The 14,454-nt window shown below is 44.1% G+C and overlaps 1 protein-coding gene across 2 annotated transcripts in view; it reads left to right on the plus strand.

Moving 5' to 3' along the window:
• The window catches only part of Lmln (leishmanolysin like peptidase), a 54,246-nt gene that overhangs the window by 11,210 nt on the left and 28,582 nt on the right, over positions 1 to 14,454 (plus strand). For both annotated transcript variants that reach the window (XM_036204156.1, XM_036204157.1), the window contains 3 exons: positions 4,766 to 4,871; positions 6,327 to 6,421; positions 11,696 to 11,813. In XM_036204156.1, the coding sequence (XP_036060049.1) occupies positions 4,766 to 4,871; positions 6,327 to 6,421; positions 11,696 to 11,813 (319 nt within the window). The remainder of the gene's footprint in view (positions 1 to 4,765; positions 4,872 to 6,326; positions 6,422 to 11,695; positions 11,814 to 14,454) is intronic.

Raw genomic sequence — 14,454 nt, forward strand, 5'->3', positions numbered from 1 at the left:
ACCTGCCCAGTTGCTTCTAGGATTAAGAAATAAGTTGTGGGGGGCTGGGGTGATGGCTCAGTGGTTATGAGCACCAACTGCTCTACCAAAGGACCCAGGTTCAGTTCCCAGCACCCACATGGCAGCTCACAACTATCTGTAATTCTGACACTCTTACACAGACATGCATGCCTACACCAGTGCACATAAAAAAGTAAAGATAAATAAATTGTAAATTTAAAAATAAAAAAAGAAATAAGTTGTTAGAGGAAAGAAAGTAAAAACCTTCCTTGACTTCTTCCTCTTTCCTTAAAAAAAAAAGTATTCTTTGTGAGTATGTATGTGTACCTGAAGAGAGAGAGAGAGAGAGAGAGAGAGAGAGAGAGAGAGAGAGTGTGTACACCACATGTGTGCAGGAGCTTGAGGAGGATTCCCTGAAATTGGAGTCACGGGCAATTGTGAGCCACCATGTGGGTGCTGGGAATCAAACCCAGGTTCTCTGGAAGAGCAGCCATTGCTCTTAACTGCTGAGCCATCTCTCAGGCTCTCTTTGCCTTAAAAAAGTTCCCCAAAAAACTCCAAGAAAAAAAATCTACTATCAAGAGAAAATTTCTCATTAAAAAAACAAAACACAGAGGACTGAGAATTTTATTGTCATGTTAATTCCTCTCAAGGAAACAATTTGGACTTTAAAATTTACCTTTAACATCTTATTCTATAAGAATATAAGAATATGAGCTGGAGAGATGGCTCAGTGGTTAAGAGCACCAACTGTTCTTCTAGAGGTCCTGAGTTCAATTCCCAGCAACCACATGGTGGCTCACAACCACTTGTAGTGAGATCTGGCGCCCTCTTCTGGCCTGCAGGGACATGCAGGCAGAATACTGTATATATAATAAATAAATAAATCTTTAAAAAAAGAACATAAGAATATTCTAGTATTTTATTTGTATTATATGTGCAAAAGGTTGCCTGTCACACACCAGAAAACTAGTTACAGGAAGTAGTAACTCTCACATGACTTAGAGCAGTGATTCTCAGCCTGTGGGTCTCACCCCCTCTGGCAAACCTCCAGCTCCAAAAATATTTACATTATAATTCATAACAGTAGCAAAATCACAGTTATGAAGTAGCAATGAAAATAATTTGCTGATTGGGGGTCACAGCAACATGAGGAACTGTTTTAAAGAGAACCACTGACTTAAGAGTGTTACAGTATGACATTCACAAGTTAGCATGTTTGATTCATGTGCATCTCATGACCATTGCGTCTACCTATCAAGACTCAGTGACTTTAGAGGGTTGTTTATCTTTTCTTTCTTTCTTATATTTATGTATTCATTTATCTTTGAGCTAGGGAATTGCTAAGTAGCCTCTGGTTGGCCTTGAACTTTTAGTGATCCTCTTGCCTAAGCTTCTGGAGTGCTGGGATTACAGGTTCCTGAAGGGTCTGAGGAAGTGAGCATGTGTTGTGAAAAGCAGTGAGTCACTATGGTGTGACTGTTTCTTCTCACTGCTGTTACAGAGAACCCGGCAAACATAAGTTAAGGGGGTTGGAGATATGACTGGGTGGCTGAGAGCATAAGCTGCTGTCCTAAAGGGCTCCAGTTCCACCTCCAGCACCAGCACCAGGCCAACTCACAGCTGCCTGTGTATGACCCTCTGGTTCCAAAGGGACCTGATGCCCTCTTCTGTCCTCCAGGAGTACTACACTCATGTGCGCAAACCCATACATACCTAGACACATCTACATCTAATTAGAAAATATAGGGTCTGAAGCCATGCCTCAGTGATCAAGAGCTCTTGCTCTTGCAGAGGACACAGGTTCAGTCCCTAGCACCCACATGGTGGTTCACAACCATCCTTAACTCCAGTTCTACGAGATCAGATAACTTTAGACCTCTGCAGTCACCAGGCACACATGTGCACATACATACATGCAGGCAGAACAGTCACACATAAAATAAAAAACAAAGAAGTCTGAAAATAATGAAGATAAAATTAGCTGGAGGGTGGTGGTGCATGCCTGTAATTCCTGGAACTTTGACTCCTGGAACTCACTCTGTAGACCAGGCTGGCCTTCAACACCCAGAGATCCACCTTCCTCTACCTCCCAAGTGCTGGTATCAAAGGTGTGTGCCACCACCTCCTGGCAGTGGACTATTTTTTAGAAATATACTTTGACTTGTTAGTGCTACAAAATCATAGTTCTTTTCCTCAATTTGAACTAAACTGTATTGATTGCATACACACAAAATCACACCTTTTATATGAAGTGTTGAAAGAACATTGCAAAAACAGTACCTATGTGTATTTGGATGTTCTAAGAAAAAAACTCAGAAGGACAGACTTTCCAGCCATCCCAGTTTGTTTAGGACAGTCCTGGCTAGAGCACTGAATGTCCCACATTAGAGGAGACAGAGAAAACTGTTAAGTTTTGGACAAACTAAGATGGCTTGAAAATAGCATACACAGGCCGGCAGTGGTGGCGCACGCCTTTAATCCCAGCGCTTGGGTGGCAGAGGCAGGTGGATCTCTGTGAGTTCAAGGCCAGCCTGGTCTACAAAGTGAGTTCCAAGACAGGCTCTAAACCTACACAGAGAAACCCTGTCTTGAAAAAAAAACAAAACCAAAAACAAAAAAAGAAGAAGAAAAAGAAAAGAGCATGCATGGTATTCTTGACAATAGTAGTTGCCTCTGATGTTGGACATAAGAAGAGACGGGAGGTGGGGTAACAAGGACATTTTCACTATTTTCTTTATATAAAAACAGTTTTTAAAAGGTTTGTTTTTATTTTATGTATATGGGTGTTTTGTTTGCATATGTCTCGGCACCACTGATTTGCTGTGTGGCTGCAGAGTTACAGACAAGTTATGAGCTGCCGTGTGGGTGCTGGGAATTGAACCAGGTCCCCTTGAAGAGCAGTTCATGCTCTCCAGTGCTGAGCCATCTCTCCAGCCCTCATTATAGATTTCTACATCATTAGAGCATATTTTTTTTTTATACTGTGAGCTTTTAAAAACGTTTATAAAAGCTGTGTTAAACTTTATAAGATCAAGGTGACTTGCCTGGATGAGTGAGGGGAAGGATATAGAAATCCCAGGTTGACTGAATCTATGTTGGTTATCTCATGTTGTGTCACATAATGCTCAAAGCACCTACTGGATCTGCTTGTCTTCTGCTGAGAGGACCAGGTGCAGGAGTCAGACAGATGAGTCCCGTAACTGAGAGGGGTCTTTCATTTTGTTTGTTACACTGCTCTTTATTTGTTGTGGCACTTTAATGTCTGGTTCACACTTGGTATGGATGAATAGGTAACAGAATAAATGGTCTTTGTACCAGTGAATGTGGAACTGATCTCACCAGGGGAAGGTGTGATTTCTTTTGAGAATGTTGATGTGGAACAAAGGGCAGCATCCCATCTGTAGTTCTGCCCCCACCCAATGAGATAGGTCTCCTGTAGTCCAGCCTGGCCTGGAACTCATTCACTATATATGGCTGGAACGAGGAAGACCTTTTGTTCCTTATCCTCCTGCTCCTCACTCCCAAGTGCTGAGATTACAATGGTTTGTGAGCCACATCCAACCAGTTCTTCTGAGTCTAGAGAACTCCGTATTGTGTGACTGTGTGCCCATGACTGTCTGATTATAAGGCCAGCAAAGAAGGTGAACAAAACAGGCCTGTATGCTCGCCTCTGTGGTTTACAGATTGTATAAGGAGACAATAATGGCTAAAGAGACCTACAGGAAGCATGCTGTTTGAAAATGTCATGCATACTTCATTCAGGATCCTGTAGCATAGAAGAAAGGGAAAGAATTACAAGGAATATCATTTCACTTGATTTGGGAAGAAGTAAAATTTTAGCTGCAGCCTGAGCAGTGATAGGCTTTAACTGAATAAAGAGGTAGGGGGCCTTCTGGGGTGGAGAGAGGTGCATGCTTGCAATCTTGGCTGCTTAGAAGGCTGGTTCAGGCAAATTCAGAGTTTAAGGCTAGTCTGTTGTTGTTGGTTGTTTGTTTTTGAAAGCATCTTGCTATGTATGCCTGGCTGCCATGGAACTCACTATGTAGATTCCAGGCTGGTCTTGAACTCAGAGTGATCCTCCTGCTTCTGCTTCCCAAGTGCTAGAATTACAGGCATATACTACCATGCCTAGGTTAGCATAGGCAGTTTAGCAAGATCCTGTATCAAAATGGAAGAAAATAAATGGTGGGGATGTAGCTTAGTGGCAGGGTGCTTGCTTAGCATGTGTGAGGCCCTGAGTTCAGCCAGAAAACAAGGAAGAAAAAGAGAGGTGGAGGGGTTGGAAGTTCATGTTAGGGAAAAGCCCTGTGGACACTTTCCTGCCAGAAGCTCCTTTAAACAAGGCCTGCAATTCCAGCTATTTCAGTAGGAAAAATTTATTATAAGCAGGCAGCTAGATTTATGGTATTTCCACAGTAAACTGTGGAAGCCAGGTAGAGGGAATGGTTTGGATTCCTTCACATTGTCTGTTTGCCACAGCTTTGAAAGACAGCGGGATACATGGTGGTAATTACTCAGGGTGCTGAGCCCTGTGAAGCCCCCACACCCCTCCAAGAACAGGTGCTGCTTTTCCATGCCATTGGAAAGCAAAGGGTCTGTATGGGTCTTGACAGTAGAAAAATAGTTAGACTTAGCTATAAAATTGTACCTGATGGTAAACCAATAATGTTCCCAGGTTGTCTTTCGTAGAGAAGTATAGGTTATCAAATATTATAAATACTACTCTGGAAAATAGTGAGAAATGTCATGTTTATTTTAACAGGCCGATAGCAGGATATGCTAACTTGTGTCCAAATATGATCTCCACCCAACCGCAAGAGTTCATTGGGATGCTGTCCACAGTGAAACATGAGATCATTCATGCCCTGGTAAATGCCATCAGCTTCTGTCCTTTGCTTCAGACACTTGGTTTGTTGTTTATTCTGTTGTCTTAATACATGTTTTAAATGATATGTGAATCCTTAGGTTCATGTTTGGTAAAACCTGGTTAATTATGTTTCTGTCAATAGGAATGTTTAATGGTCAGGATGATAGATTGAGTTTTGCTATCTGGTATAATTATAATTAAACATTTCCACTGGGTTAGTAGGACTTTTGAAGAGATGTTTGACTTCTGAAGAAGAGAAGCATCTTAGGGCCAGAACTGGTGGCTCAGCCCTGTAATTCGAGCCTTTGAGATGCTAAAGCAGGAGAATTGCTCTAAGTTTGAGGCTATGATTACAAGCATGTGCTACCATGTCCAGTGTATGCAGTGCTGGGAATTAAGTCCAGGGCTTCACACACACAAGACAGCCATTCTGCCAACTGGCTACATGCCTAGCTGACTGGCACACAAGCTCGCTCACGCGCGCGCGCACACACACACACACACACTCACACGCGCAGGCACGCACACACGCACATGCGTGCGCAGATAAGTGGAGATAGATGTACGTGTATATAGTGCCAATCTGAGGCTTAGCTGTTGCTCTTTTATAGATGCTATTAGGAATATGCTTGATCCCCAGCTCCCTGCACCATTCAATATTGTTGATAGTTTTCAGTATAGTAGCTGCAATTTTGGCACTTAATAGATTGGGGTGCAGAAGATAGCCCAAAGATGTCCTTATTATTATTGTCCATGGTGCCTTAGGTTGTGCTTAGTAAAGTGGACAATAACTTTTTCTTATGTTTTCCTTTCTTTGAGTCTGATATTTATAAATAAAGGCCACTGATGTGGTAGGGGGTTGGTCCTGCAATTCACTGTACCAGTTTTATATTTTCAGCTTTTGTTCGACATTTAGAAATGATACATGATAGGGTCTCCAACAATGAAAAATACTAAAATATCTGTAAAACCACACAGATGAATTAAAAAGTATAATTCCTTGTGCTCTGTAGTATGTGTCTGGAGGTATCATGGTAACATAGCATTTATATGTATAGCCTGAAAACAAGTTTGAAATATGTAATGTACTGTAGAAAATCTTGAATTGAAAGCATTTTCATCAGAAGAGTGACTTCAGTTCCTAACACCCACGTGGGGCAGATTGCAGTCACCCCTACCTCCAGCTCCACGGCATCTAGCGCCCTCTTCTGGCCCCTGAGAGCACCCACACAGACAGATGCACATGAGTGAAAAGAAAAATAATCTTTAAAGTGTTTACAGAAGTAGTTCAGTGTTCTAAGCTGTAAATACAGCTCCCTTATTTGCTGTTGAGTTGAAGTCTGCCGAGCTGCGTGGCACTCTTGTGGCCGATGTCAACACCTCCTTGATGGCGGATGCTGCTGTCTGTGCTCAGACTCCACATTCTACTGTAGGACGCTTTCAATTCTTCTTCCAGGGTTTCTCCGCTGGGCTTTTTGCATTCTACCATGACCAAGATGGGACTCCCCTGACATCACGGTCTGCAGATGGCCTCCCGCCTTTCAACTATAGGTACTTGCCATTTTCGTTCTTGTTTCTAGAGGATGTTAGGACTAGAACCTGGGAGGCACAGCACTGTCCATGCTGTGAATGACAGTGACTCGCAGCCAACCTGAAGGAACTGTAGATACTGAGACAAGGTGGGCTTTAAGAGATGGCTTATTCATTGGGCTGGAGAGATGGTTCAGAGGTTGGGAACACAGACTGCTCTTCCAGAGGTCCTGAGTTCAGTTCCCAGCAACCACATGGTGGCTCACAGCCATCTGTAATGAGATCTGGTGCCCTCTTCTGTATACGTAATAAATAAATAAATCTTAAAGAGAGAGAGAGAGAGAGAGAGAGAGAGAGAGAGGGCTTATTCAGAGGACCAGGACACCCTGCCACTCAGGGCTCTTCCCACTGTCCTAGAACATGTTTTACTTTATAGTATAGTTGGGCTGTGGGGAAGCATGGAGTGGCTGCGTTTGGAGTTTTATTTATTAAGCTACTAAATTAGCAATGTTTTAAGAGGCTCAGGGCCTAAAATAAGCAATGCTAAGAAATGCTGAAAACAGCTTATCAGTAGAAAATACCAGTTACAAAACAACAACCATCAACATATATGTATATAAAAATAAATGCCTAAGATAAAGGCACATTTCCATAATAACTCATGAAAAATATTCATGACAGTTTTATTATTAACAGCCAAATAATATAAACCACCTCAAAATCAGGTTAAATAAGTAGATTATAATATGTCCATGAAACTGAAAACTACATAATACTAAAGAGAGAGTGCACTATTGGCTGGGGTGAGGTCAGTAGTAGAACATGTGCACATGAGGTCACAGGTTCAGTTCCAGCACCAGCAAAAACCACATTACACCTTTGCTGTGTGCAGAAACGTGGATGGCCGACTCAGGTAGAGTATGAAGCAGAGGAGCTCAAGGAGTCCGTTGCTATGGAAATCTGATACTGGCAAGAGGAGAAAATAATGCTTTACTTTAGGGAGCAGTCTGCCAACGGCTGTCCAGGAGCCCCCGATTGAGCAGTGTCACAGGACATCTTCCCCGGTGCTGACGTGGGGTCATCTGGGGCGGGCAGGATGACTCAGCAGGAAAGTCTTGTGGTACAAGCCTAGCAAACACTTCTGTAACACATTAAACAAACATACATACATACGTATAGGCACACTAATAATAATAATACACTTGGAATATAAAAAATTAACACTTGGGACTGGAGAGATGGCTCAGCAGTTAAGAACACTTGCTGCTTTTCCAGAGGACCTGAGTTTTATTACAAGCACCCATATCTGGAGGCCCATAACGGCTTGTAACTTGAGGTCCAGAGGATCTAACCCCTCCTCTGGTCTCTCTGGGTACCTGCACGTAAGTGGCATACACTCATATAGACACTTATAAGTACATAAATAAAAAACATAAAAAATGCAGTTAACCCTTACATTATTTGCTTGATGTATATTTTGCTTTAATTACAAAGTTCTTCAGTAAAATAGTTTATACTATTTATTTAGTATGTATTTGTTTGTTTATTTCTAATTGTTTTTTTTGTTGTTGTTTTGTTTTGTTTTGTTTTTTTTTTGTTGAGACAAGATTTCTCTATGTATCCCTGGCTGTCCTGGAACTCACTCTGTAGACCAGGCTGGCCTCAAACTCAGATCTGCCTGCCTCTGCCTCCCGAGTGCTGATATTAAAGGCATGCACCATCACCCCGGTTTATTTCTAATATTTTTGTTTCTAGTACGAAATTCTAGGCAGTGGTAGTGGCCCACACCTGTAATCTCAGCACTTGGGAGGTGGAGGCAGGAGAATCATAAGTTCAAGGCTATCCTCTGCTACATAATCAATTCTGGGTTACATGAGACCTCATCTCAAAGAACTAAAGAAACAAAATGTTAATGTATAAATGGATGTTTTTCCTAGACTGTGCTTTTTGTTTGGCAGTGTGGAAGAGGTCTGATCTTTGAAAAGAATGCTGGTCCTGATGGAAAATGTAAATGATGAGATTTGCATAATCTGTGGAGTGGCAGAGTGATGTATGTAAGGACTCAAGAGAAGCTGGTGCCTTATAAAATCTTCCAGGATAAATGGAGATACAAGAGCAATAAATTCAGTTAGGCATGAAGAATTGGGTTCAGCTCTAGCCTGTTTGGAGAAACCATTCCTGTGCTGGGCTTGGTGGTTTATACCTGTGATCCCAGAATCTGGGTGGCTGGGGCCATTGGATAAGGAGCTCAAGGCCAGCCTCTGCTATATGAGACCCTGATTAAAAAAGCAGGCAAACAGACAAACAGGCAAAATCAAAGCCAAACGAAAGGGAATGAGGTTTGGGATAAACTGTTACCCTTGAAGGGTGGAGAACAGAATGTTGGTTGATTAACGAACTAAAAACTGTTTATTTTCTTGTTGGCTTTGTTCACTGTGTTTAAACATTGTCTTCCAAAGATAAATAAAAATAAAGTGAATTCATGCAGCACCCCCCCCCCCCCCCCCCCATAGGGGTAACGGTTCTGAACAGCATGGTATGGAGTGGGAGGACCAGGGATGAGAAATAAAGAAGGAAACATTAGCTGGGACCAGGGGGTCTCGATAAGCCGATGACTTATGCAGAGCAAGTTTATTAAGAAAAATAGCATCATTTAGACTATTTGTGGGAGGAAATGGCCAGGGTCAGCAGAGAGCTAAGACAGTGTTGACAAAGAACACAGGTACCTCAGCTACAGCTGCCCCAGGACTGATAACCGCTGCCTGTGGGAAGAGGTGGGTCCCCAGAAACGGCATCCTTGACTCTTGGGAGGCACTGGCTTTAGCCCTAGACTGGCCTTGCCAAGTCCACTCCTGAGCAAGGACACAGAACTAATATTCCCTTTGTCCTTTCATCGGGACCTCTCAGACAGTCTTGGGTTGGTCTTGCTCCCCACAGTGCAGATATAAGGTGACCAGCTGCCTCACTCCTGTTACCATGACTTTCTCACCACAATGAACTGCCACTTTTAAATCATAGTCCAAATATAGTGTCTCTTCCAAGGGGAAAAAAAATCTTGAAATTGGAAGTAGATAAACAGGTATGTTTTGCAATAAATATAAAAGGAACTGGATTTTCTCCCCTGAGATAGGGCCTAATCTGCCTGGCTAGCTTCCAGCTTATATGTAGCTAAAGATAAGCTTGAATTCCATATTACAGGTATGGGCCACCACAGCCAGTCTACTTGACACTTGGGACCAAACCCAGCTCAAGCTGAGTACCAGCCGCACTGCATCCAGCTGCATCTGTAGCCTGGCATTTTCGTTTTGATGGCTGTATTTTTGGTTCTTCTATAAGCCCTTCTATCGTTGTTGAATAGTCTTGTCTCCAACAGTAACTTTATTTCACATCTCTTTCCTCTGCTGTGACTGTAGGCACTCCAGGCCTCTTCAGAGAGTTGGTTCCATAGTGCGTCCTTTAAATTACTTTCCATCTGCTTGTGTCCTTGGAGCTAAACAGCATTTCTTGGGCTCGAGAAGTGAATCATGCATCTTTAAAGATCCGCTTTAGTACCACCGTCATGGTTATTGGTGTTCACAGTGGCCTTGAAATGGTAGACGGGGATGGGAACCCAGAGCTGGCAGCTCTTCATGAAGCTCATCCATCTTTCATGAATAAAGGCTTCTCAAATTGATGCAGCTCTCTGCTTGTTTCTAGGGCTCTGGGAAAGTTGGCTTGGCCAAGTTCTTGTTGATTTTATGCCAGAGTTTCCAGAGACATTTACTCTGCCATTTTCCTGAGAACTTTCTAGAATTTAATTTTGTAGATGACATGAAATAATTTTTTTTCTTGGTGGATAAGCAGTTTCAGTGCACAATGATTAAGTCATTTTTTTTTCACTAATATGGCAACATTTTTTGTTGTTTCCTTAGATTCTTGGGTCTGTCTCTGCTTTGGTTTCTTTACTTTCCTCCTCTTCCTCCCCCTCCTCCTCCCCCCCTCCTCCTGCCCCTCCTCCTGCTCCTCTTCCTCCTCCTGCTGTTTCTCCTGCCCCTCCTCCTCCTCTCTCTCCTCCCTCTCCTCCTCTTCCTCCCGCTCCTCTTCCTGCTCCTCCTCCCCTCCTCCTCTCACTCCTCCCCCTCTTCCTCCTGACCCTCCCCCTCTCCTCCTCCTCCTATCCCCCTCCTCCTCTCTCTCCTCCCCCTGCTCCTCTCTCTCCTCCCCCTGCTCCTCTCTCTCCTCCCCCTGCTCCTCTCTCTCCTCCCCCTGCTCCTCTCACTCCTCCCCCTGCTCCTCCTGCCCCCCCCCTCTCCTCCTGACCCTCCCCCTCTCCTCCTCCTCCTATCCCCCTCCTCCTCTCTCTCCTCCCCCTGCTCCTCTCCTCCCCCTGCTCCTCCTGCCCCTCCCCCTCTCCTCCTGACCCTCCCCCTCTCCTCCTTCTCCTATCCCCCTCCTCCTCTCTCTCCTCCCCCTGCTCCTCTCTCTCCTCCCCCTGCTCCTCTCACTCCTCCCCCTGCTCCTCCTGCCCCTCCCCCTCTCCTCCTGCCCCTCCTCCTGCCCCTCCCCCTCTCCTCCTCCTCCTATCCCCCTCCTGCTCTCTCTCTTCCCCCTGCTCCTCTCACTCCTCCCCCTGCTCCTCCTGCCCCTCCCCCTCTCCTCCTGCCTCTCCCCCTCTCCTCCTCCTCTCCCCCTCCTCCTCTCCCCCTGCTCCTCCTCCCTCTCCTGCTCTCACTCCTCCCCCTGCTCCTCCTGCTCCTCTCCCTCCTCCTCCTGCTCCTCCTCCTTTTTGCTTTTTCTTTAAATGCAGTAAACTTGTCAGAAGAAGCCGCTGAGGGCTGGGGTCTAGTCATGGCCGAGTACTTGCCGAGCATCTTCTACGTCCTGGGCTGGATCTCTAGAGAATCAAAGGAGAACACAATGTAGTTAATTCATTGTTGTCCCAGCTCAGTATTTCTATGTAAACTTGAACAGTTATTTCATCTCCCTAAGCCTCTGCCTTTTTACCCACAAGAGAAGGGTTAAAAAAATCCTTATGAACCTGGGTGTGGCGGTACAAGCCTGCAGGTGACTTGGGAGGCAAAGATGGGTGGATCTCTGTGACTTCAGTGCTAGCCTGGTCTACACAGTGAGTGCCAGGCCAGCTAAGGCCACATAGTGAGATCCTGTCTCAAGAGAGAAAATAAAATACTTCTAAGTGCATTACATGGATATAATACATAATAAACTCTCAAGTATTTCAATTTCATGTTGTTATTCATAAGTATTTTTACATTTATAGCTGTAGTAAACTGACTGTTTTTTATTCTGTAATTACAGTCTTGGATTGTATCAGTGGAGTGATAAAGTAGTCCGAAAAGTGGAGAGATTGTGGAATGTGCGAAATAATCGGATAGTTCGCCACACTGTATATCTCCTGGTAACACCTCGTGTTGTTGTGAGTATATTGAACTTCTTTGGGTCTCATTTGTCATTATGGTCTTTGCTTTCCTGATCACTCCTGTTTAAGAATGTGCACTTAAGATTCAGTCCGTAGTAGAAAATGTGGGAAGACAATTTAATAAAGCAACAAGACAGAGGGAGGAGACGGGAATGTGGCGGTGCGTCCCCACCAGCCCGCTGCTTTAAGGCAGGAGATGAGGGGTGCTTGTGCCTAGGGAGAAGCAGCATTCATTATTCAACGCTATATGTGCGGCAGGGAGATGGCTCTGTCTGTAAAAGTTCCTGCCACACAAACATGAGGACCTGAGTTCGGATCCCCAGCACCCCCAGGTTAAAAAAAAAAAAAAGCCAAGGACAGCTAGTGCTTGTCTGTGCCCCCAGAAATTGGTGGAGGAGTAGAGATAGGCAGATCTTTAGAAATCAGGTGATTGGCTGACCAGCCAGCTGAGCACAATGGATTAGCACACATGCACACACACACACACACTCACTCACTTACTCACTCACTGACAGATAGATAGATGTAGTTTAAAAATAAGGTGGAGAATGTTTAAGGGATGTACCAGGTACTGACTTCTGGCTCCCACGTGCACAGGCACACACCCGATCATGTACACGTACCACACGCAGTTATTTGAACAGAAAAAAAAAAGCATCAGCAGCCATGGTTGGGCTGGGGCAATGGCTAGTGGTTAAGAGTACATGCTATTCCTAGAGAGGACCTGGGTTTGAGTCTCAGCAGCCACATAGCTGCTCACAGCTATCCATACCTCCAGTCCCAGAGCTCCAGAGCCTCTTCTGGTTTCTGTGGACAGCAGGCATGCATGTGGTACACAAACGTGCAGACCAAACACTCAGATAAAAATAAGGAGGAACATGGAGACTCTGGGTTCACCTCACTCACATCTCCATTTGCCCTTCCTTAGACACATACCTAAACATAGGGAAGAAAGAAGGCATGGAAGAGGCTAGCTACTAGGCTTGTTCTGTTGAGAGGGCTCTAAAAGCCCGTCCCCTCAAGCCGAAAGGCGCATTCAGTGAGCTGGCATTTCAAGATGGCCTAGAGAACTCACGCTGAGGAAGAGCTATTCTTTGCTGCCAGCATCTGGTGTGGGAAAGAATTTGTCATTTTCACTGTGTATGGTTTTGTGTGTTCTTATCAAAGAATATGAGGCGGAGGTGACCAAGGGTCACCTGCCATGATGACAGAGGAGATATGGCCATTTGGAGGGTGAATCCTGAAGTGATGGATACAAATGCAGTCCGTGGTTTGATGGCAATGCCATATAAGAAATCCCTTGTTATAATTATTGAAGACTAAAAATCAAGAAAACGACCATTGCTGTGATGTTTCTAAGTAATGTCAGACAGCCATCATCAAAAGAACCATTAAGTTGTTTTAGAAAACATTAAAATGGAAAAGAACGAGCTGTACACTATTGGGATGCAGTTGGTGGGGTGAAGAGCGCCTTTGGGTTGGGACAAAGTATTTGCAAATCCTATGTCTGCTACGAAGTTACTATAAAAATACATAAGAATATAACTGCAAGAAAACAAAAACCTTAATTGTAAAATGCACAAGATGACAGGTGTTGTGGTGTATGCCTGTAATCCTAGTACTTGGGATTCTCAGGTGAAGGGGAATCTAGGCCAGCCTAGGTTACATAGTGTGACTATGTCTCCCAAAAGAATAAACCAGCAACATCAAATAATGGTCAAGGGACCCGAAAAGACTTGTTTTGTTTTTTTGTTTTTTTGTTTTTAATATTTTTATTAATTTTATGTGCATTGATATTTTGCTGTGGGTGTCAGGTGCCCTGGATCTGGAATTACAGACAGTTGTGAGCTGCCATGTGGATGAGGGGATTGAACATGGGTCCTTTGGAAGAGCAGTCAGTGCTCTTAACCACTGAGCCATCTCTCAAACTCACAGAAAGCTGCCTGCCTCTGCCTCTCAAGTACTGAGATTAAAGGCATGCTGACATGGCATTTAAAAACAAACAAACAAACAAACAAAAAACCAACCTGCAAATGGCCAAAAAATACAAACATGTTCTGCATTACTAGCCATTGGGAAATAATTAAAACTCCAGTAAGGTTTATTTATTTATCTTATTCCTGTGGCTTTTACCAGAAAGACAGAACATGAGCTGTGTTGGTCAGGAAACAGAAAACATGCACTGTTGTTGGGAATATGAATAAATACCTCCATTGAGGAAAACTTTTTCCTCAGTAAACTAAAATAGAATTGCCACAGGATCCAGCAACCCTACTTTTGGCTGTGAAGTCATGAGGTTTGAAATCAGTTTGTCAATGTCTCTGCTTGCATATTTGCAGCACAAGGGCCCCCCCAGCCAAGTGGTGGGATCTGCCTGACTGTCCATCAACACACAAATGATGACAGAGATGCTGTGTATGTATCATAGCAAAACAACTCCAGCTTAGGAGGGAAACTGTCGTTTATGACGTCAGGCAAGAGATTCAAGAGCATTCTGCTGAATGGAAGAAGCTAAGCACAGAATGAGAAGCACTCAGTGTTCTCACGTGAGAGCTGAAACAGTGCAGGCTGGCATGCGGCTCAGCTGCTAGAGTGCTTGCCCAGTGTACGTGAAGCCCTGGGTTCAGTCCCCAGTACT

Source organism: Onychomys torridus, chromosome 12 (genome assembly GCF_903995425.1).
Source record: "Onychomys torridus chromosome 12, mOncTor1.1, whole genome shotgun sequence".
NCBI lineage: Eukaryota > Metazoa > Chordata > Mammalia > Rodentia > Cricetidae > Onychomys > Onychomys torridus.